A 25,213-nucleotide genomic window follows, 5' to 3' on the forward strand; every position below is an offset into this window, starting at 1 on the left:
GAGCAGTGAAGAAATTTTAGACTTGCTGATGTGCAGACTCCAATTGTAAGTACTGAATGGATGCTGATAGCAATGAAAGCTTTTTACCTTTATGTTGGAGCCATGTACTTCTGCAAGGAGAATCTGTTCTGGTTTCAGCCCACAAAGCTCACTTAACTGCTTTTTCAAACCTGTATATTTTTCATCCATATTCAGTCTCAGACCATATCGAACAGGAGTAGTACCATCTAGTTTAATTACTTTAAGGGAATGAAACTCAAGTTAGTCAGGGAAATGGTAACATTTTAGTAAGCACAATGCATGACATTTACCCGCTTATTAAAAGCAATTTTCTTTCATGCTAAGACTTTATCTTTTAACCATATCCCAGTCAGTTTTCTACCTTTCAAAGGCAAAAGGCTTTTTCTAGACAAGTGGCAGAGAACCTCCATAAACTGTCCCAGTATAGGAAAAGAAATGTTGCAGGTGTTTCTTTTGCAAACTGAACTAGGATCACTGCTACATGGGAATTCATACTGCTAAATCCGTATTGATCCCAGTGTAAATTAATCCAGTTTTAAGAGTGCATATTTATATGAGAAAATTTTACTTTATGTTCAAGAACTATTCCACTACACAGGTGCCAAGTGTGAATGTACACAGGACTCTGACAGCTTTACTGTAAAGCTGTTGTATGTGTACAATTTCATTCTGGACAAATTTAAGCATAGGAACTTAAATCCTGTTACCCACCTGTAATTTCTAAGTGCATGTAGCTGTCCATTGGCAGAGGCAAGGATAAAAAATTAAAAGGGTCAAATCTAACGCTTATGTGTCCACATGTTTTACATTTTACTTGGGATTTTAGCTGCCCATGAAATAAATCCACTACAATTGAACGGTTCCTTCTCAGATGATTTTCCCAGGCCTGAAAAAAAAAATATGAAAAAAAAAGCACATTAGTAGCTCAAGCTTAATTGCTTGGACTAAGAGTGTTGTTGGTTGTAGTCGTGTTGATCTAAAGACACAGACAGACAAGGTTCTTTGGGTAGATGCGATGCCTTTTATTAGACCAACTAAATAGTTGGACAAAATGTTCTTTGCAAGCTTTCAGGCACAAGTGCCTTTCTTCAGGCATAGAGAGACTCTGCTGATGTTGTTTTCCAAGTGAGAAAGGAAACTAAGAAGTGGAAGTTTGTTGCAAAAACCCAAGAACTTGAAGGAATCCCTCAGACCTGAAAGATGTTCTACTAGAGACGAAAATCAGTGCTGCAATAAGCAAGAAGAATTTATTTTTAACATTACAGAAAGATTCTGTCCTCAGGACAATCAGACGATGCAACAGCTTTGTTAAGAACTTGTCGCTGTGATTGAATATCTGTAAAAATTCTGAAAACCATCTAGATATTCTAACAGCTTTAAAATGATATTGCAAAGTTCCATCTTTATGTCCTTTCCATGACTTCTAGATAAAATGGCTTCGGTTTTTAGAACCAATGACCCTTCTAGCTACCAAAACTGCAAATACAACTTGCGATTTTAAAAAGCGGCTGTTTATTCTGCCACTCACAACGTTGCCAGTAATAAAAATTTTGACATCTGAATTTATCCACCAATTTTCTTGAGGCATGATACAGAAGAGAATTCAGTTGCTTCTTTAGTAGCACTAAGACAACTCATGAATAAAAATTCATCTATGTAACAAAGGGGAAAAGGATGAAACACAGAAGGAGAAGGTTGGCTTAATGGGAAGGTGACATTTCTACCAAGTACCTCTTCTATTACTTCAATTTAACAGATGCTCTGTTTATTCAGACAGCAGCATGTTAATAGAAAGCCTGCTTCAATTACAGCCCCATTTTTTTTCTAAACCTATTACAGTATCTATGTTTTATGGATATGAATTACACGTCAAGCATCACGACATTTTTAGAACTTAGAGAACAAGGTGCATCATTAGGTTTGATACTTCGGCCAGTGATTTGGAAGAAAAAAATTCAGGGATATGAATAAAAGGATCCTAACAAAAATGTTTCAGGCCAAATTTTGCAGTTTTTAGTGATGCAAATACAATCACTTTTTTCAATTCACAGGTGCCAGATCAATTTCCTTACATGCAAAATGAGTTTGCAGTGGAAATTAAAACCAAAATCTTAAGTTTACCGACAAAAGAGAAGGTCACTATTAGAGTGCAAAAAATATAAAATGCTATTCAATAAGCTGTTAAGATCCAGATAAAAGTTATTATATGTACTAGGAAGTCCAGAAACACGCTCTAGCCTTCATAGCAAAATATATGGTTTACTATACAATTCAGCTTGCATTGACATTGAAATATGAGGACAGATTAACTTTAGCAAGACTTTTGATATGGTCTTCTACAACAATCTCATAAGCAAGCTAAAGAAGTATGGTTTGGATGAATGGACCATAAGGTAGATGGAAAACTGGCTGGATCATCAGGCTCAAAAGGCAGCAATCAATAGCTTGGTGTATATTTGGCAGCCGGTATCAAGAAGAGTGCCTCAGGGGTTGGTCCTGGGGTAGGTTTTGTTCAATGTGGTCATCAATGATCTGGAAGCTGGGATGGATTGCACCCTCAGCAGTTTTGCAGATAACACCAAGCTAGGGGGGGGAGCAGTAGATATGCTGGAAGGTAGGATGAGGATTCAGAGAGACCTAGACAAATTGGAGGACTGAACAAAAAGACATCTCATGAGGTTCCATAAGGACAAGTGCAAAGTCCTGCACTTAGGGCAGAACAACCCCATGCATCAGTACAGACTGGGGGCTGACCAGCTAAGCAGCAGCTCTGCAGAAACGGACCAGGGGTTTATAGTGCACAATAAGCTGAATACAAGTCAACACTGTGCCCTTGCTGCCAAGACGACAAACAGCATACTGGGCTACACTAGTAGGAGCACTGCCAGCAGATCAAGGGAAGTAAATTACTCCCCTCTATCGGGACCGATGAGGCCACATCTGGCACCCTGTGTTCCAGTTTTGCCAGCAGGTTCTGGATGAGGATTGGGACTTGATACAGCTCCGGGCGGGAGGGAAACAGGGAGGCAGAAAAACAGGATTGGGGCTACAGCTTTGGGGAGGGCAACAGAGAGAAAGAGGACTGGGGCATGCTACAGCGAGGGAGTGAGACAGGATCAGGATGTGCTACAGCTCTGGGGACAGGGAGACGGATAGAGACAGCCCTCAAGATGACACCAAAGCTAATCAACTGGCCTTCCAGCAAAAGTAATTGCCAACCACTGGGCTAAGGGAACTGGGCTTATTTAGTCTGGAGAAGAAAAGACTGAGGGGGATTTAATTGCAGCCTACAACTACCTGAAGGGGGGGGTTTCAAAGAGGACGGAGCTGTTCTCAGTGGTGGCAGATGACAGACAAAAGAACAACAGGCTCAAATTGCAGCAAGGAACGTTTATCTTAGATGTTAAGAAAAAGAGTAGTAAAGCGCTGGAACAGGTTACCCTGACAGAAAGGTTGTGGAATCTCCATCCTTGGAGGTTTAAAGACCCAGCGAGAAACTCTTGGGTATGAAGATATAGTTGGGGCTGGTCTTGCTTTGAGCACGGGGCTGAACTAAATGACCTCCTGAGGTCCCTTCCAGCCTTAAATTTTCTATGACTCTACAATATGTATAAACACTCAAAAAACCAAATAGATATTAATGATAAAAAACAAAGAATGGGAATCAAATTTACAAATTACATAGGACTAGAAAAGTCATGTCACGCCACTAAGTACAGTCTCCTGTATATGCAGGGATTCATTTATCCAGAGTTTGGAAAATAATCTGCTCCAATCACTCACTCTCTCACAAAAACAAAATCAAAAACACCTTACAATGCAACACAGGTTAAAAATGTGGGAAACCAAGAATATCACCACTGGTAAAAGCAGAGACATTACTGTCTGGAGGCATTTGATGAAGTTCTAGGTTGGAGGTTGCATTTTTAACCTTTTTATTGCAGAAGGTAGCAATGCAAAATTTCCTTTTAATTCAACTTTGAGCAAGGTAAGCAAAGATCTTTATACCAGAAAGAAAAACATTTCAGAAATAGCCCAACTCTTTGGCTATTTTACTGAGCCTGTAAATATCCATGCTGCAGTGGGTCAGGAGTTAACTGGTTTTACTGAACCAAATAGATGAAGTATCATTCTCTCTTTCCAGTATATTGCAGAATCCTGTAATTTCTAACAGTTAATAAAATTGATATATTTAGAAAATCTGCTCATTTCCCTGATCCTGTACTTTTATCGGAAATTTTATGCATCACTGCAGATTGCTGTGTCCTAATGATAACTATTACAAGGTTAGATATACCTCTGCCGCTACCTCCCAGTCTGGTCGACCATCGCTATCTTTCAGCTCAACATATGGCTTATCATGAACTCTGTTCAGGTCTTCATGAAGACCATCCAAGAGAAATGCCAGAAGCTCCTGGGAATCTTGCTGCTGGAAGCCATTAAATCTTGGAGCATATTTTGCTATTGTCCACTATAAAAGAATAATAACAAAAAAACACCCAGTCATTTGATATTAAGCAACAGAGAGGACCAGAAATTTAATAATAAATTAAATTAGCCCAGAGAAGATGCGTGACTGTAACCAGGATAGCAACCTTAGGTTTTAACAGTTAGAAAGACAGTCATCTAGGTTTTCATGGCAGGAAAAAGGCCACTTGTAGGTTCTGCACGACTTCTATCCATAACAAAAGGATGTGATACCTACCTGATATGCACATATTGAGCACATCTATATGTGTGTATTTACTACACAGTAACCAAAATTACTGCGCAGTACACATGCACACCTATACTGAGCAGTAAATGTGGCGACTTACACTGACTTGAGCATAAATTTGATACTTGCATCATGCAGGTGTCAAATTTATGCCCGATTAGTTACTGCGCAGTAATGCAGACACCTTACTACGCAGTAACACTGTGCGTGTGTGGACTCACTTGGAACTAACTTTAGTCCCTAGTCAGTCCCACAGCATTAATGAGCTTTAATGCCTGCACGTGTAGATGCTGGCTTCATCCCGCTTACTGTGCAGTAAATTGAAGCCAGTGTAAATGCACGTGCAGACATGCCCATTAAGTCACTCCTTCAGCTGCCATTAGGGACTGTTCTAAACCTGTAGCTTGTACACTGGATTGTGAGTGTATTCCTCAAAAAAGGTACTACAGTGATCACTGTGTATCATGTTTACGACATACAGATACTTGCCATATTCGAAGCATAAATTTGTAGCTGCTAAGTGGAAGACTACGCACTTACTTATTATCACTGTTGGAAAAATAAGATCCTTGTCAGTACAAAGAACTAGTTTATTCGCCTAAGGAAAATTTGGAAGGATGACTGTATATCCACTATCAAATTCCCAAAATAAAAAGACACTGATAGCAACATGTTTATTGACTGTATGAATATGTTTTGAACACTTATTTACCATAGCCAGAAATAGAAGTTCATGAAGCTGTAGCTTTTAATCAAGGATAAAGTTAAAAACGAACAGACTGAAATGTTCTTAAGGAGATTCTTCCTCTCCCCCCCAGATAAAACTGTTATATAGAAACAGAAAAAAACTGGAATTTCTTTTAAACGCAAGAAATATATAGATCCACATTAATTTTCACCACGGAGTTAGGGGTGTTACAATCTTACCCGTAACTTTAATGGAGCGATGTTCTTCTGAGTTCCACTCCACAACTCCTGAACCAAATCCCCATAGCATTTGGCCATGTGTCCTTTCATTCCTATTGGGTTTGTCCTAGAATATATAAAGTAAATTAATTACTGACTATGTATCCAATCAAGCAGTGCTTTTAAGGTTGCAGGGATGGAGGATGGAGTTGACAACCTTCTTGTTAGTACAGACTTTCACTCAGTAACAGAAGTTTCCTATTCAGCAGCACGTAGTTTAGTGACCATCATGTGTCTGAGGGCTGCTGATATTGTCACTGAAATAATTTATCCATGCCGTCTATTTTTGAAGGCCCAAATTAACTTAAAACATTATAACATTTGAAAGGCCAAAGGTCTGCCATGAGGAATACCTGTTGAGCTCATAAAGATGTCTTCCTGAGATGAAATACTGTGTTAGAGGTTGTGTATTACTGACACACTGGATGCTAGAATTCATGAAGCACGTATTACCCAAATTACTTAATCCAGTAGCACCTTTTTCCGTAGGAACTGAGGAAAGAAAAAAGGATACAAGTATCTGACACTGGTGTATTTTAACTGTGCCATGCATAAAAAACATGCAAAATTAGATCAACAGGGAAATTTCGCTAGAGTGAACAGGACTCCAATACCTTCTACCTGGACAAAGAACCTCTGCGAGGCAGACTGTACCCAGATCTCACTCAAGTTGATCAGAACTGAGAGCAATCAGTACCTTGTTGGAAGGGGTTCTCTATAACCAGGGATCCTGGTTTTCTCTGCTTAAAAATAGCAAATCCTCTGGTAAAAAAAAAAAAAAAAAAGCCCCTAATCTCTGATTAAAAAACCCTGAATCCATGTTTTTCTGCCAGGACATATATATGTATCAGGTGAGCACAATGTTTTATTGATATATTTACAATTTTAAAGCAAATTTGGAAGCCTACCAGTGCCACTATAGTAAAATAAATTCTAAATACCTATATATTTTGGTGTTTGATTTTGGGTTTTCTATCATGGAAAAAATCAGAGCTCCTCCTGCCCCCTTTGCTCACCAGGATGTGGGTCCAGCTGCAGCTGTTCCCCACCACTGCTCTGCGGTGCTGAGCAGCCCTGAAATGCCGATGTCCCTCACTCCCGACCCACAGCCCCCCAGCACTGCCAGTACTCCCTGAATAGAGAGAATCCCAACATCTTTTGAATACATTGTTGCTCCTTCTCTACCTTGTTCATAATGCAAAATATGGATATTATAGTTGGTTTCATTTTAAAGTGGAAGGGATGCTTAATGCATTTTTGCACAAAGCGAACAAAAATGCAAAGGCAAAGTCTTGCACCTGCAGAACAGGGAAATTATATGCAAGGATCTGGCAGCTGTGGACTTGGGGTTCCCCACCCTGCTCCCCTCCCCTCAGAGGCCTCTACAGCCCAGCAGGTTGGACCTAGCGTGGCAAAGCGAGGCAGGGAGGCTTGGTACTGCGGGGAGCCCTGCACTGCCATGGTGAGGTACCCTAGGACTGCTTGGCAGTAGCAGGGTCCACAACTCCACACCACCACCCCCTCTACGCGAGTAGGGGACACCTGGTGGAAGCAGGACTCCCAGCAACGGCACTGAGTCTCCCCACCCCGCTCTGCCGTGCTAGGTCCTGCCCGCCAGGCCACTGAGGTCCCCAGGGAGGAGGGCAGTAGAATGGGGAGCGCCACACCCGCAGCTGCCAGTCCACATCCATCCCCACCCCATGTACAAATCTGGAGGCCCACGTCCCTCTCGCCCCCCGACCCAGGAGTGTGCACAGTGGGGGGGGAGCCAGCTCCCCAGAGGAGTAGCCCGTGTGGAGCTGCTCTCCATGCTGCCTGGCTGCCACGTGCACATATGCACACACATGTATACTGGGCACCCCCTGCTTGATAGCCCTCCTCCCGCTTTCCCCAGCCCCCTGCAGGCTGGGGTTCTGCCAGCCTGCAAGGGGAAACCTTCTGTTTCCTGTGTTTTTCTTCTTTGAAAAGAGAAAGTGTGTGGTTTTTTTCTATAAAATAAGAAAATCCCGTGTTTTTCCGTGGCAAACAGAAAACCCAGATCCCTGTACATAACTCACAGAAAAGACTCTGATAATCAATGCAATCCTCATTCTGAATTAGGTAAAAAGACCTGACCTTGCATTTTCCATTTTTGTGCAAAAATGCATTAAGCATCCCTTCCATTTAAAATGAGAAAAAGTAAAAGATCCATAACTTGCATTCTGAACAAGCTGGAAAAGAAGCAACAATGTATTCAAAAGATCTTAATGCAGCCTCAGAATGCTCTCTGTTCAGTTTGTTAATGGTACAGCTGAAGATAAAAGGATCTCTGTAACTTCAAATAAGGGACGTCTACAACACAGAAACAACAAAACAAGCAGCAAAATCCTAAAAGGCTTATTCTGCTATTTTCAGCCTTTGTGTGAAAAAAAAAACAAAACAGCTTCAAATGGAACACTTAGTTGATTTGTCCCCTCTCATCATAAATTAGTTTCTGTACTTAAACACTTACCTTTATGTCTGTCTATTTTACTACTGTTTGCTATAAATGACATTTCTTCTGGCCAGCTCATGTCTTTGTTTCTAACTAAAAAGAGATAAGATACAACAAGGTTAATTTTTTAACCTGTTCCAGATAGCTTATGTTGCAAAAAAGTTACTTTATTTCCAAATATTTATAAAAATACACCTTAGAAACTTGTTAACCTTCAAATTGGTTTTCATTTTCAGTTCTGTTTCTAATTCATTAACTCTGCTTCTTCCAGACATTAAGGTTAATATTGACCTTTCTTTCTACTTGCAAACTGCATTTTTCAGGGGTTAGCGTATTAATATTTTAAATGGCACCAAGCCATAATTAAACAAATTCATTTACATTCAGAAACAATACGTTTCTCATTGACGAAAAGATAATTTTCAGTTACAGAGCAACAACAGATTCAAATGTATTCTCATTTCAGGACCCTGCCTCATTCAGTGGCCTTTTATAACCCTTTGTTTTCTGACTATACTCTAGCAAATGTTATAGCCTTTACTTTCCTAAGGCTTGCAAAAACAAAAAAACCCTAAATCCCCCAACACTTTTCTATGTTTTCCAGGGTGTTTTTTGATGTGTTAATCAGCAGATTCAGGACCATGGATTATATTTATTGCCTTGCACGGAAAATGTAACATGGGGTATGTTTCTCTACCAAACGTTTCATATGTAGGCAAATTATTTGATGGTTTAAATGTATAAGCCAGTAAACCTCCATTATTGTCTTCTATACCTTCTATTACTAAGTGCTGCTCATCTTTGATCTTCAGATACTCCAGCCTATGATCCTCATCATCCAGGAGAGAAAGATGATTCTGAAAACAAGCAAACAAAAAAGAGCTTTACTGTTTAAGCATTTCTTAGCTCCTCACCCCCGCCACCCACCTGAGGTTATTTTGTTTTAAATCTTAAAGCAATGAAGCACGTTGACTTGATATGCTTAGTAGCTCCCTTAGCCAACGCAGAAAGAGAAGACCCACAGCTTTAGATACTATTAAGAAGAAAGGGACAATAACTAAATCCTAAGACTTAGTAAAGGTCACTTTGCCCATGCATAGGCGATTTAGGTTAGTCACGATACATCACAAGAGTTACTTAAATCAAAGTCCCATTTATACACTATAAGTTACCAGTGACACTTGAACAAGACTTGCTATTATTTCTAAAGTAACATGCTGTGATCTTAACTTCTCTAAAAAGAAGTATTTGAACCATTCTTAAGGTGCTACCTCTTGGTCAAGAGCCCTCCACAGAGAAGCATACAAAAGAAAAATGCAAATGAAGTAACCAGTTTTCACTGCAGAAAGATCAGAGTAGACTGCATAATGCCAACTAATTTGGTTCTTCTCTGGCACGTTAGTAAGACTCTGCACTGTACGGATTTCAGTTTATTAAATCTGTTCTAAATCTCTGAGCATTTAGATTTGCATAGTAAGATAAAAAATATAAACATGCAAATAAGGAAAGGAAACTGGACAGTTGCTGATTTCCATAGAAACAGATAACTGACGGAGAACGGGTCGTATGCGACAGAAACAGCGCGCGCATTTACACATACATTAGCACGCTTTAGTTAAGGCGCCTTATATCTAGTACCTCCAGGTGCCTACACATAAGCGCCAAACCTGTTTCAATTCACTGGAATTCCAGCGCGTCAGAGAAGACTCGATTAATAAAGTCTGGTGGAGCGTGGCAATTGCTGTGCTCCAGCAGCCTCTTGCGTCTCATTTACCAGCGTCAGATGGGCTTTAGTTCAAACACCCCTGCCACCACTTTTAAGCACAGGGATGCTGATACAGGAGACATAGCAGCAATTTAATCACAGCAGTACTCGGAGCCACTCTAAAGTGCCATCCCCTCCCACCCCCCACAGCATATATGCAAGAGGGCCCTCCATTGTGCGGTACTAGGAAAATGTGCATTAGCCCATCTTAATGTGCATTAGCTGAAGAGCAGTTTTTTAGTGGCACTTCAAGTGTATTAGCCTATTTTAATGTGTATTAACTAAATTATGAGGTTTGTGCATTAAAATAGGCTAATGAGCATTAAAGCCAGTTTAAGATGGTTGTACTAAAATTATACACTAGCTTTAATTATTTAAAAGTTGCAATATTTTAAATATATGACCAGATAAATTAGAACACATGTATATAAACATCAGACTAAAATTAAAAAAAAAAAAAAAATCTACATTCTTGATCAATAAACCCAAAGATTCAAAAGTCAGAGCTAGAAGTAAAAACAAAACAAAAAAAATTAACAGGCAGGTGCCAAAGGCAGCCTCTAGGACCATATTTTGGCCCAAGCTTTCAGATGAAGATGTTTAAAGTGAATATGCAACTCTGATGCCTTACCCAATGTATTTATTTTTAGCATTTAAGGGCGTATTGAAGAAAAGTGCAGAGACAACATTCAAAACCCTTAGAAAAGTTTGTTACCTCACTGTAGTATATCCACAGCCTCATGTCTTCCTCTTTTATTCGTAACCTCTGCGACAGGTATTCATGTATTTCTTTAATAGTCTGCATCCGACTAAAGCAGCCTGTATAAGCCAACACCCGTTTTAAAGGAGCATTGGGAGAAGGTACATTCCCTGCAAGCATAATCATGAGAGTGGCAAAGATGTTCATAATGCACATGCAAAAGTAACAAGCAGATCACTTTAATAAATTATTCCTGAGGTGTTCAGGTTAAAGCATTTTGCAAAAAAAACAAAACAAAACGTAGTGCTAACTTGTCTTATTGTAGAGCTAAAATGGACCATAGGGGAATTAGTAGGCTTCATTATACCTGTGGAGATAGTTCATACACCACACTAGAACCGGGTTAGTTTCCACTTGAGTTGCTAGGACCAGCAACCTCACCCTTGCTTCTTGCCAAGCATTTAATAAAGGGACTTTCTAATGAGGCTCTCACGGGCAGGAAATCATCAATTTAAAAATACGCCATAAGATTCACCAGTGTCACAAACTGGATGAGATGCAGAGGGCAAAAGGTACTTTCAAAAATGAAACTAAAATAGTTTCCTTCAGGATAATCTTATAAAGGATGTTACATATAACAAAAGTGCTAAAACATTCCAGGTCACTGCTTTGTGCTGGAAAGCAGCACCACTTTGCTGCATCTCTTCCACAGAGATGAATGTTTATCTGTGAAAATTAAATTAGTCCAGCAGTTTTATAACTGGCTTACTCCAAGGCTGAAGTCCTGCACAACATTTTGGGAAGATGCCTAGGAATTCAACATTCACACACAAGTCTGCAATACTAATTAACTCACTTCAGCACAAAGTTTCCCAATACCAGCGCTGTGACATACTTAGCTCATTGTCTGATCCTGAACTCTCAAATACCAAGTTTCAAACAGGCTAGATTACTAAGATTTCATCTTTTACTTTTCTGGGACTCGTACAGTTTAAAACTAAGATTTTCTTTTAAAATACCTTTAAAACAGGAGTGGACAAAATGTGGCCAGCGGGCCGGATGTGGCCCACCAGGCCATTCTATCCAGCCCACGGGGCCCCTAAAGAATTAGAAAATTAATATACATCTGCTCCTGGCCGCCTGGCATGCAGCCCTCGATGGCTTGCCAAAACTCAGTAAGCAGCCCTCCGCCCAAAATAATTGCCCGCCCCTGCTTTAAAACGTTCATGGAGGAAAAAATGATGTATCCTAGCCCTGACTACATAGCTGTATAACTTTAAAGTAAGCAACTGAGGCAGTACATTTGCAATGACAAGAAACAAACTAATCTTAAAATATGGAAAATTACAAGATTAAATGCTATATTACAGGACAGGAAAACGAAACCACAATCGTAAGTCAGCAAAGCATGTTTTAACTTAATACACCAAACAAATGATTATTCCCTTAAAGATTACCAAAAAAAGCATTTTTCTAAAATTAAATATGAGGATTAGTCATAAGATTACAGCAAGAAAGCATATTTAAAAACTCAAAAAGATTAATTGATTGAAAAAAGAATTAGTGCAGAGCAAAATAATTCCAAATCAAGATCAAATTTGGTATATCAGAAAAACATATGTACTTGAATTAGGAATTTTTAGGTTTCTAAACGCAGCACTTCCCACTGTACTGCATCAAGGAAGAAACAATTCTGGAGAGTAAGCAGTTTCTGAAGCATAGCTTGATCAAGCAGGCAGCCACTTATTAGAAAACTTTGGATTTTTAATGTAACTATAGATTATGGATGTTTTCAAAGCAGTGAAAAATCAAGTATCTGCATAATATATTTTAAACATATTCTTACTAAAGCCAATGTTCCCCTCAGATCTGATTTTCAGTGATCAGGTCTCCCTGCACCTGGGCATGCACATAAGCATGCAAATTTCTGTTTGTGAATATTTAACCATGCGTGCACGCCAAAACTGGGGATCTGCACCGACATCTACAGTAGCATCAGCAACTGTGCATGCAAACCTGCTAATTGAAAAGAAACCTTGTAATGCCTTTTCAGAGCTGGCTGTAAAATATTATGAATTAAAAACTAGTCTTAGTGTATAAGACCCGAGCAATCTTGAAGTGAGAATACAAATTACAACTATGTGATGTGCTTTAATTATTTCATCAGTAAATAATCTAGGATTCAGATACCACCTACATGCAATTTTGAGCCCACGGCACAAAGTTAAACTTTGCAAACTGCCTCAAATAGAGATTTCATGTTTCACTAGCTTAATCTCTTCTTATGGGAGTATATAATTCTCTGCATCAGAGTTAATTACTTGGATAACTCTAAACCAACCTGAGTTCAGAGAGACATGTGAACCAGCAGATGAATGACCACCAATGAGATTTATTATACTGTAGTTCTCTACATTAAAAGGACTCTCTGAAAAATTCAGATATAAATATTCTATAACTACATAACTGACTGCAGATGGAGACAATATGATCTGCCATCCTCAGCCCTTTTTTATGCAGTACTCATTTCTCACTCCCTTGCCACCAAACTAAGATTTTTTTTTTAAACTACATAACTTATTTTGCTTAAAAGATGAAATGCCCTTTGCTTCCCCGCTCCTGGTAGAAGAGCGGGGAACAAAGCCCTTTAAAAAGTTTTACCAATCACCTGTTCTGCTTTACAAATGATTGGAAGATATATAAGCACAGTGGCAAACTTCTGTGCTCCTGGGTCTTGCTTTTTAGAAAAGGAAACTGCACAGGTGTGTTCTTGCTGCATTCTTAAGTTACCTCTAGGTAAATGTTGAGGAAACATTCTCAGGCTCATCATACCCATATTCACCCAGATGTTCGACTGCTGCGTCCGAGCGGCAGGCTGTTGTCTCAAAAAGAGCAGATAGCAAGGAAATAACTCTAACTCAGGCATGTTCGTTTTGCTGTTTTTGATCACCTGATGAAAACATTTTAAAGAAAATTTTAATGACTGCCCTTCTGAGTCTAACAGACATCTAAAAAGAACAGGAAATATTAGGTAAAGCACAGGATTGGGAGAAAATCTGTGCTTTACTACCAGTCCTGCTACAGACTTATGTGACCCTGAACAAATATCCTTGGGGATAATACTTTATTTATACATCTTCTAAGGATATTTTGAAGCTTCACTAATTAATTTGAGAATCTTCAATTAAAAGATGTGATAAATGCCAGGTTTTAGTAAGAAGTCTGCCTTAAAACAGAGACCATATCATCTGCAATAATAAATACATAACAGTTACTCACAAGGTTGTAAAATGAGTTCCCATACTTTTGTCTAGTGCTGGGGTTCCCAAACTGTGGTACACATATGCAAAATATCTCTGGGGGTGGTATGCGGGAGAAATAGTGTAACAGCGGATTTAATTTTCATTATAATAACAATTGGTACTTAGTGTTAAAATATAAAACATATGCTGGTAGGGGTATGCAGGCAGCTGGTTAATCTGGAAAGGGGGGTATGCAATAACAAAAAGTTTGGGAACCTCTGGTTTAGTGCATTCTTTCCTATCAAGAATTCGTAAGAGGAAAAAAGCTCATTTTGATGGAAGCTCATTATTCCGAACTTCTGATTCCAGGATCCAGGCCAAATGTTGTTGAAAACTGACACAGTAACTAGAGATCAAAACTGAAAACTTATTTCTCCCACAAGTTACACGTTGTTGAGGAGGGAGGATGGTTGAGGGGGGGGGAGGGGAGGGAAATCAAAACTGGGTCTAAAACACTACTTGTACCAAAGACTTAAGATCATAGGTCACAGAAAACAAAGGTTGGAAGGGGCCTTAGGAGTCCAAGCCCCCTACTCAAAGCACGACCACCCCAACTATATTACCCCACCCAAGGCCCTGTCTAGCCATGTTCATGTACATGCCACCACACCAAGATACTTATAAGATTGATCTCCAAAGCCACTCAAAAATGAAGGTAGATGAAAGGCAACCATCATTGTTGAGAACAAGAGAAAGGAGGAAGAAAAAAGTTAGCCTAAGTTGTGGCATGCCTATGAAGCACAGGTAAAAGTACCATCAAATTAAGGTTCAGCTCCAGAACCAACGAGCTATGGAATGAGGCAACAGCAGCTTTCTGAGGATGGAAAACCTGGGATTTTATTGCAAACTGTACAAAAAGAGGCTGGGACTATTGTATGGAAGCAAGTAATAGGATGGTTGCCACCCTAAAGAGTTCCCAAAACTCTTTCGTGTCAAGGGTGAGTGTCAAGTTTAAGTTTGCACACGGGTTAGCAAGCCGCATGTAAACGAGTGGCATCACTGACGAGATCAGTAGCATTTTTTCCATGTGGGTCGAAAGTCACTTCCTTCCTTCGATTCTCCTGGCCAGAGCCATTCTGGAAAGATGCCTCTCCCAACTATTCTACAGTGAAAGATTTGAGTGCATTTATTTGTGGCGTGCGCAAAATTGCTACGGCTTTCTCCAGATCATGAAAGGTTGGTTTCCATGGAGAACGTGTAGGAGGAGGGTAGCTGAAGCCACTGTTTTTGCACTGTAACATAATTGCCAGCATCACAGCATAAAAGACCAACCCTTCTTCAGCTGGAACACTCACTGAATATTTGAGTATGGAAAAACACAGTTTCAAAATCTGATGAGAAATGAACAACAACAACAAAACCCGTTAAAGCAATTGCAATTACCTTACGCAGCAGCTTCCATATACATGGGTCCAAAACGTATCCTCGTTTACCAGTCAATTAAGTACTATATACAGACAATGCTGAAAGATTAGAGCTGACCTGAATGGTGAATCCACTGAACAGCACTGAGTTTCTATAAAAAACACCCTGCTTCTTCCCCTCCAACAAATTATTTCACTCCCCAGCAAAATGCAGCCAACCATGGTGAGACACAGTGGTTAAGCAGTGTACAGAAAAGTTTGGAGAGGAAAGTTATATACCTGTGCATCAAGAGGGAAGGGCTTTCCAAGTGAATGCCACATTTGGTGGGCATGCACCCATGCACTTCAGATCAGGCTCTTCTGGGCAGCAGGGTTTGCTGAAGCTTTGCCTGGGACCCAGGAACTCTCACGTACCTATGCCAGCACGCAGAGCGTAAAGGGGAGCGCAGTGTCAGCTGCAATGCCCTTCTGCCGAGCCTCGGGCAAGAACCTGGCATCGGTGGTGGGAGAGTCTTCTCAAATAAAGATTACAGCGCAGCTCACTTGAACGAGAGATCAGATCAAGAGACCTAAAGACTTGTGTCTGGTAAAAGTAAATATTGATCTCCAAGTTGCTGCTTTACAGATTTCATAAGAGACTGAATAATTTTCTTATCTGCATTCGGACAAGACTCTAAGCACATCTTGGGCACAGCTTCTGCTTGGGTTGAAAGCAACAGACAAACAAGGTTTATTAGTATATCGTTGGATTCAAGTACAAATCTGAAACAATTTTGGGGAAGAAATTCAGGATGTGGTTTCAGAACATTTTGGTCCTCATGAAGAAGTTGTGCCAGGCCTCTGCTTCATGGGCTGACTACCCACCCTGTCTATCTTTCGTTCACAGAGCAAAGTGTTTTAATAAAGATGGTGTCTTTAGTAAAGAAATATGTAACTACTGGCTCAAAAGAGCCTGTTAAACCCACAAGGATTAAAGGAGGAAGACAGCAGAAGGGAGGGAGAAGGAACCGGAGTTTGTACAGAAAAAAGCGCGCACCAGGCTATCAAACCGTTTGTGCCTGTAAATGGTGTGCTTCGATGCCAGGTGAACCTGCCTGAACTAACAAAAGACGTCTCAGACTGAACAGATAACATCAGTTCAGGATAGGACACATTTGTTTGGATGGAGACAGATGGTATTGTGCTGAATGAACAGAAAGCCTTTCCCACTTTGGAGCATAAGCAAATCTACAAAATCTTTCCTATTAAGCTGTTGTGCTTATTGGTTAAGCAGTTAGGCCAGTTTTCTCCCAGTCAGCCAGCCACGAAAGCATCCAGGCAGTAAGATGTGGTGACACCGGGTCTGGATGGAAAATCCTTCCACTGTCCTAGAAAGTCACATCTAGGATCAAAGATGTCATGCTCGATTCTCCTAAGTACTCCTGTCGTGAGAGGAACCTGTGGGTATATATTAGACCCCCAGACTATGGTAACTGAACATATTTGCTCCAAGTCCGACTCAGTTCCCACCTTTGGCATAGGTGGGGTTTTTCACATTCTTTTTAGAGTAAATCTGAAAACCTGCTTTAGCAACCTTGGAAAGTATTTGGTCACTTTATCTGGGTTCCTACGTGGCTGAGCTGTGAGGATTGACAGCGTGTCAAGGCACTTTGGGGCAGTTACGCTCTTGCGGTCATGAAGCCTCCCACTAAGTTCATATTTTAGGCTGGTTTTAAGGAGGATGTGTTATTGCTGACCTCGATCTGAAGAGCCAAAGAATAAACTGAATGCTATCTATGACTTGCTGAGGAGAATTTATCCATACCTGGCAGACCTAATGAAACTACAATACCTTTTTTTTTTTTTTTTTTTTTTTTTAAAAAGGGTCCTGCTTCCACGACCAAATATTTTGCACAATCTCAAGACAAAGCAAAAGGAAATATTCTGTCCTGGCAATGTGTCGTTGCAGTGATGAGCCTGAAGTATTCCTTAAGAGCTGGATGGTTGGAAAGACTGATCCTCAGGATGTGTTTGTAGCTCCAGGAAGAGGGATTATTACAGCTGAGAACTTTCTCAATTTTGCACCAATGGAGGAAAAATAGTTGACTTCAAGCCCTTTTATGGATTAAAAAGTAGCAGAAGTAAAAAACGTTCCACGGGGCTTGAAAAGGAGCTGACATACATTCTATTGGTCACTTGTCTTGGCAGTCCTGAGGATCTTTGCCACAAGGGAGAATGCATTGCAAACTGGAGTGCATGGGATCAGAAAGAAGTGGACTAGGAAGAGACAACTGTTCCTAGAACGGTTAGTGGCGGAGACCGTATCCAAATGAAGTACTAGAGGATATCTGAAGGTTTAGTATCTCACACAGTTCAGAAATTTGACAACAATACAAATCGATATCCCTCGCGATGCACCAGCACCAAGAAAATTTTATGATCGTGACATCGAACTTCCGATCTTATGCCAAACAAAGACTTTGTTCAGTCCCGATACAATTCATGGACTAGAGTTTAAGGGGGACGTTCCTCTCAATGCCATTCGAGTGGGAGTTAAGCACTTTTACACTGTTGATGTCATTGAAAAAACTCCTCCTTACACCTCTATAAAAGTATAAGTCATGTGATAAGGGAGACGGCCCTAGAAGTCACGCAAAGGAAAAAAGAATCCTGCAGATGCAACAGAATTTAAAGACAGTTTCCCATCCCTCCAAGCAAACAGAGTTAATAAATCTACTTCAATTTCCCTTGACCCTGATTTAAGCATACTTTTCCATAAATTCAGATAAATAATTCAACACATGCAGTAGTTAGGCTTCATAAAACATCTCTGACAGAGCATAGCTTGTTAATACTTCCACATGCAGTGATAGTTCAAGGGATCTTCTGAGAGAAATACAGGATTTAACTATAACCATCCCTGTACAATCATCATTTCTATTTCAGAAATACAACTGTTGTGCAGCTAATGCAAGGAACCACTTCAGTAGGATAACTTAAAAACTGAAATGTAGGATAATAATAGATTCAACATCATCCACACAGTCAATTCAGTTTATTCTACGCAATTTTGATACTTGTGAAAATAAAAACTACTTTCAGGCACAATGCAGAACTATTTCAGACATAACCATGTTTGAATACAGGAAGTGCCAGTAATATTTACAAACATATTCAGCTTCATTTCCTTCTGTTCAAGATTATTATTATTTTTTTTATAAATTATTTAAAGAAAATGAACACAGTAATACAATGTACCTTGCATAGCGACAGACCCATTGCTAATTAGCAAACTTTTCATTGCAAGTCAGTAAGTGAACATATGCAATAAAAGCATAATTAATACTAATTTACAGTACTGCTGATTCATAAACGCACTTTCTTTTATTCGTTCTTTGGGAAGAGCAAGTTAAAGCTTAGTTTTGTTTTATTTTGTAATGTTTCCTAGAACTGAAACTACAGAATATTCTATACTGGTAACAGTCTAATGTAAAAGCTCATTATGGTCTCTGCTACCAACATTTTGCTGAGGTTGAATGTTATTCCTTTTTCAATGTTAAGTATAGGACCTGTCCAAACCAGTGAAAGTTATTTGCATTTCAACCGTGTGTAACGGCTCCAGTGAGGAGTGAGACCTTGTACTATGTAATATATGTCTCAGAGCTGCCATCTAAAAATAGGTGTTTACTCTTAACATCAATAAGATTTTCATATAAAACATGACTTTCAGGTTTTCACATCATATAATTCTGTGAACCCTCCAAAACCCAAACCGTACAGACACGGTAAACAATGACCACACAAGAAGGATGACAACAGCTTGGTTAGATCAGAAACCCAGCAAGAACTAATAATGTGTGTTGTGTGGATATATGTTGTTTCAAAAAAGGCTCACAATTTGCACCCTCGATTTGTGGCATGTAACCAGTCTCTGCTTCCCTGCCATCTTTTCTATTCTATATTTTGCTCTACTGATTTACAAAGCTAGATTACAAACTCTCCAGGGTAAGGACCTTGTCCTTCCATACCTCATACTCCTACAGGTGCTCCCTCTGGCCTCCAGCCTCAACTATGATTCTTTAGGTGCTGCTGCAGTTAACCCCCCCACCCAAACAAAAATCAGAAGGCTTACTTAGGCCAGGCACAAACATTTGTTTCTAGTGGCGAGTGGAAACTATTTCAAGAGTAGGAGCAGACACAGTCAGCAACCATGCCTTCTTCCTTGCTTTCTGTGACTTTCCCAGATCAGGGTCTGGGGAAAACATGGGCTACTCCAGGCCTGCCTTCAAAGAGGTACCAGAGCAGTGCAGCAAAGCCTTGTGTGTGCTTCTCAAACCAGGGAACTCCAGCATGACAAGGGTTACCAATTTGTTCTTGATCTTCTGAACTGCCTCAGCAAATGTGCAAGGCAGTGATATAAGTTAACCCTTAGCTATATTGGGTTTACATCTTGTGCAAATTGCTAACTGCTCAGAGAACGATATTAAGCTGAAGCTGACTGAGCTTTCTGCAAGCAACGGTTCCAGTCTTCACTCCCCTGCAGTAGCCAATTATGGCACATATTACTGTTCAGATTCCCTTCAATCCTCTGGAAGTTAGAGTCTCCTGAGCCCAAGCTAGTATCCTCAGTTTATGCGAAACACCTGGAGACAGTGGTTAGTTGATCACTGAGCGAACAAGTTATATAAAATTGGTGTCTGCACAAAACCTTGCGGGAGTCCATTCTTCCAGGATACCCAGACACTGATTTTGCAGACCAGCACCAGCTGAAAACATCTACCTCTACAGCTCAATTGCCATTACAAGTCATCTGTGCTCCATCATCCACTTTTGAAGTATGCAGTTACAGCTGGGAAGCGAAATGAGCTGCTGAAGAGTGATCTTTGCCTGTCACCTTAGATTTCCCAATCTTGGCTATCATATTTGTCTACATGACATGGAACATGAGGATAGACAGCAGAGTTGCTATTCTGGCAAAACACTGTCAAAGCCAAACATTTCCTCTTCTCATGAAGCCCAGTGCCTTTCTGTATTCCTTACCTAGAAAATAGTTGGAAACCTCTGTCTTGGTCAAGCTGTGGAAACTGCTTAATTTGATCGCACTTTTTTTTTTTTTTTAAATCAACTCCTTGAAAAATTTCTTGGCCAACTTACATGATATTGGTCATGAGTGGGCCAATACTGTTCGGAAAGTCCTTTGCTGCTGTAGTTTTTATGCTATACTGGCTGAGCTACCCGATGAAGATCCATGATTTCTGGCTAGACAGATGCATCCTGTTTCTTATGCTGCTCCTTCCCAGAAAGCTCTTTGGGCTGCATTCAGAATCAATTTTGGTGGTGTCTAAGTATTTCTGGATTGCTTGACAGGTTTTATTATTTAAAGGTGCTCTGCACTTTCTTCAAAGCATATAAGAGTGTTTGGAAAGGCAGCCTTCAAAACTGCACTGGTAAATCTTGAGTAAGTAGGAGAAGCACAGCAAGGCCATGATTGTAATGATCCAGGACTTCAGTGTCTGCTCCAAACAGTGACTATATTTATTACTTACCGGTCTAGGTAATGCTAGATTTGCCCCATACCAGTGGTAAAGGGCTCGCCATACTGGTTCTGGTACCATTATATAATCCCTTCCTTCAACCAGATGTGGAGATTGTTTTAATCTTCCACCTTCCATTGTTAATGATGCAGCCTTCAAAACAGAAAGGCACAAGTTGACAAATCTTAAAGGATAAAAGAGTCCACAGCTGCAAAAGACTTTGGATTCAGGAATATAAAAGTAAGTTTTAATTTTAAAATGCATCCTAGTAAGTGGTAATTAGCCACTATTTTTCACAGTTAAAATGTACTAATAACTCATATTTTAAGGTTTACTACTTCCTTAAAAAAGAAACTCGATAGAAAATACCTATAATTTATCTTTCCTTTATTGGTACTCCTCACTTGGGTTATTATAATTTCTAATTTTTATTCCACCATTTGTGATGCTTGTTTGCTTTCTGCCTTCTCTAACCAGAAAAGGAAATAAGCTGGTCAGTTTAATTTTCAGTATACAGTCAACCTTTTTTCTGGTTTATGTGCATCAGCACAAAGCTGTTAGGGTTCATCTGACAACGCTTAGCTAGAAATGAGATGTTAAGTGAACGCTATGATCTTTGTTCTTTTGGGCAATTACTAGGCTCACTTTCGCTGCTAGAAAATTGTAACAAAAAGTTACATTTAAACTATTACTTGTTAATTTCCTTAAGTCAGTTACATTTACCTTTACTGGTTCTTGTGTTACAAGAGGTTGGTTATCAATGGCTCCAGGTTTTGATGGATTATGTTGTAGCAGCGTATTCCCGTTGGATACAAGTAAACACTGGTTATTATTGTCCGAAGTGTTATGTTGCCTAGCAAAACACATATCGGTCCCTGGAGTGATAGAGTAAAGAGTATCTGTAAAGGAAATGGGCAATATGTTTAAGCTGTATCTGGTACACATTAAATAGCTAAGCTAGTAAATAAGCATACAATTCTGTATTAAGATTATCTGAAAAGTTTCCCCTCAAATACTGCTTAAATTGCAGCAAAGATATGGAAACAAATCCAAATGACTCAATGTGTAATGTACGCAGCCGCACCTGCAAAATGGGGATCCGACTGTAAGACAAGTATGCCCAAGTGGGCGCTGGCACACATACGTACCAGTCTGTATGCAAAATAACTATTTTATGTGGCCAAACACATGTTTTACACATGCTGTTCTTCTGGACGTGTGGATGGTAACCAATTTCTATATTTGATTTTAGTTTTGTGCATACAAAGCGAGAGAGATGGAGGTATGTGCAGGAATCCTGCAAATATATTCTTTGTTCTCATCTCCTACATTCCTATAGAAACACTTTGTGGTTGAGTAATAGAATACTAGAATAACACTGACTGGTGTTTGGCCTCAATTCATAGGAAGAAACCCCGACAGTTTATTAATTGCAAGGCTTGAATCTGCAAGTGGCTCCATAATGGGGAATCCTCCCCAAAACAAAACCTAACCTCACATGACAGTTTGTTATTCTAAAGAATACAATATTGCCATCTAGAGCTTGGAATACTAGACTAGATTTCAGCTGCCTTAACAAAGAAAAATACATTTAAAAACTCCCAACTCTCTCAAGATTACACTACAACCAAGATGCCAGAAGTTCTTCTGCTCCTAGAATTTTTTTTTTTTTGCAAAAATATTTATTTCTGTATATAAAAGTGTGTGCGTGCGCATGCAAACTATACCTCTACAAACCTGTCTTGTCAGGACTATAGTTCACTTGACAGTCCAAAACTCACTTTTACAGTTACCCAACTCTTGGTCCCATTGCAAAAACCACTGACTGAAACAGAAAGCCACCATCTCCGTGCTCCTGAACAGCACAGAGCAGCTCCACGGATGAGATGTCACACAGAACCACACTCCCTGAAGACTGCTGATTGGCTAGAGTTACAGAGCAAGGGAGGAACTAAAAAACTCTATTAAATCTTGCCTCAGAGCTGAATCAGCCTGGCTTTACAGCTGGCAGAGGGATATGCTTAATCAGAAAGAGACAAATGTGTTCTAGCCTTTGCTGTTTTTACTTTAGTTGGAGTTGTATTGGTAACGATACAGCTTTGAAAACATTTGTAACAAATCAGTTCAGTTTTTATAGGTCCTAAAATTGACAGCATGGTTTTTTTCTGCCTATAGTTTTAATGCTCCTGAGCCTGTTTCCTGATTCATTCCCATTCATAGTATCTGAGGTCAGATGGTTGTGCAACATCTGTCCAATGACAGATAAGCAATGAGCTGGAAGTTAGTTCATGTGAGGGAGAAAAATATTTTGGAAAATGACAATGATAGGATGCTGGGGAAAAAAACCCCGATGTTAAGAATAACTTGCAAGATAAGCAAAAATGCTTTGTTTAAATGCTTTGGTTAAATGCTTTGCATGTCCACCACACATTCAAACAAGCTCTTACATCAAACCAATCCATACATGTCATTTTTCTAACTTTAGTTTTGCTATCTTTTAGGCTGCAAAAGCTCATGCGATACTTAGTTCCCTGAAGGCCTATCCTAGATTAAACCTCTATGGAAACAAGATTTTATGCTTACTGCTGCTAGTAGTCTCTGAGGCTTCTGATGCAGTAGAAATATTATCTGAAATTTTTTCTTCTGTGGCACTGAAGTAATTTAGACCTCCCATTTTTTCTTCTCCCTGCTCTGATGCATGGGTTGAAGCAGCTATGACTGCATTCTTACCTCCATTTAAAACAAATGAAGATTCGATCATAACAAGGTTTGCATCCTGAAATTGGAAAGGAAAAGAAAAGAAAAGTGAATTTTAAGCCCATATCAAACTGGAAACTGCAAATCACACAGGCACAAAGTTCATATGCTATATTACTTTACACCTTTATTGTTACTTCTAAAACATCTAAAAAGTGCTTTATGGAAAGTTATTTTCCATTTGCTAAATACATGCCAAGCATAGGCAGGAAACATTCTGAAATCATGGAACTAAGTACTTTTATATTACACTGATGAATCTCACTGAAAACTGTGGAGTAGAAAAGAACATCAATTTTTCTAAGAAACTGAAATGGCAAGCGCTTTCTAAGGAACTCCAGTTAGTGCTGATAAACTTTTAATATATAAATTTACAACTGGCTGAAAAAGAAGGGGTCTTTTGGAGTGGTTTGGGAGTCTGGATGGTTAAACACCTTTACAAAGACTGGAAGAAATTAAGTGAATTTAAATTTGTGAAAGAATACTGGAATAGTGAAGAGCACTAGGATGGCATGGGCAGGGGCTATGTCCGTTTTCCTTACCCTACAAATCCGATGTCTTTAGATGCTTTTCATTTTGAACGTTTGGTGGTTTTGAGTGATTTCAGCTACACTTCAATATCATGAGAGGCTGAGAAAAAAAAGCCACCAACTACTGGAACAAGATGGAACTATTTGGGACCATCACGAAAAACTCTGAATAGGAAGAAAGTAGGTGGATGCTTCTTTCTCAGCTTCAAGCCTGCAATGGAACGTACTTATGGATTTTGAATGATACTTGTTCAATACAATGACTTTATTTCAAATAAATTTCAAGAGAACAACTTTTTTGAAAGATATTTGAATGTATTTTAAAGTTTTCCTTCAGTATAAGATCGTCCCCACCCTGCAGTAAAGAACAATCTTTTACCAGAAAACGTGGACCTAGACCTAATTCTCAGTGGTAATTTCAAAATAAAAAAGTTCAGCAGAGTGCAGTGCCATCTCCAAACCGCACTGATACTAATCCATAAATATAATGTTCAGGAACATTTAACTTGATTCCTCACCAGTATACAGAAGAGCTGAGCAAAACTAAACCATGACTGTTTCAACAAACTGCTTAACTACAACTTTCAACACCACACACTCGCCCAAAATACTTTCCATTAACAATAAGGAAATGTCATGCATGGCAGCCCAATTGCAAAAGTCTGTAGACCATCCAGGACAACGATTAGATGCCGTGTTTTGTACTTTTGGGAAGAAAGGAGTGCAAAACAAGCAGTCTCATCCTTTAGGCAAGGTGAAGGTGGAAGGAAGATTCATTGCACCCAAAACCATCTTACTGGTCAATTAAGGGAGTGATCCTGACAATATCTGAAAAAAAAAAAACCAATCTAGTCGAGAATAACGTGGCAGAGAAATATGGGGAATGATCAGAAGTTAATGGGTACATGGGATGATCTCATATCCTCAAAAAAAAACCTCTGCAAAGGACATTACCGGAAAAATGGGGGAAACAGAAGAAATCTCCCAAATCATGATACATGGGAGTAAGATTTACTGATACTGAAATACTGGGCTCGTCATATGGCAAAATCATCAAATAAAACCAAAAGAAGCATAAAACAATAATATATTCTAGCCTAGCTGC

At 39.6% G+C, this 25,213-nt stretch overlaps 1 protein-coding gene across 3 annotated transcripts in view; it reads right to left on the bottom strand.

Moving 5' to 3' along the window:
- USP32 (ubiquitin specific peptidase 32) overlaps nt 1-25,213 on the bottom strand; it is a 135,485-nt gene that overhangs the window by 18,409 nt on the left and 91,863 nt on the right. Inside the window, exons 13-24 of one of the 3 annotated variants that reach the window (XM_090025486.1) lie at nt 23,552-23,597; nt 21,545-21,720; nt 20,834-20,974; nt 13,433-13,592; nt 10,658-10,812; nt 8,953-9,034; nt 8,196-8,270; nt 6,058-6,196; nt 5,666-5,771; nt 4,319-4,492; nt 733-907; nt 88-239 (exon numbers count right to left, since the gene is read on the bottom strand). In XM_090025486.1, the coding sequence (XP_089881612.1) occupies nt 88-239; nt 733-907; nt 4,319-4,492; nt 5,666-5,771; nt 6,058-6,196; nt 8,196-8,270; nt 8,953-9,034; nt 10,658-10,812; nt 13,433-13,592; nt 20,834-20,974; nt 21,545-21,720; nt 23,552-23,597 (1,581 nt within the window). Of the gene's footprint in view, nt 1-87; nt 240-732; nt 908-4,318; nt 4,493-5,665; nt 5,772-6,057; nt 6,197-8,195; nt 8,271-8,952; nt 9,035-10,657; nt 10,813-13,432; nt 13,593-20,833; nt 20,975-21,544; nt 21,721-23,404; nt 23,598-25,213 lie in introns of all 3 variants that reach the window. The other 2 variants (XM_090025485.1, XM_090025483.1) reach the window with 2 other exon arrangements.

Source organism: Crocodylus siamensis, chromosome 13, assembly GCF_052110815.1.
Source record: "Crocodylus siamensis isolate JL-2025a chromosome 13, ASM5211081v1, whole genome shotgun sequence".
NCBI classification, from domain to species: Eukaryota; Metazoa; Chordata; order Crocodylia; family Crocodylidae; genus Crocodylus; species Crocodylus siamensis.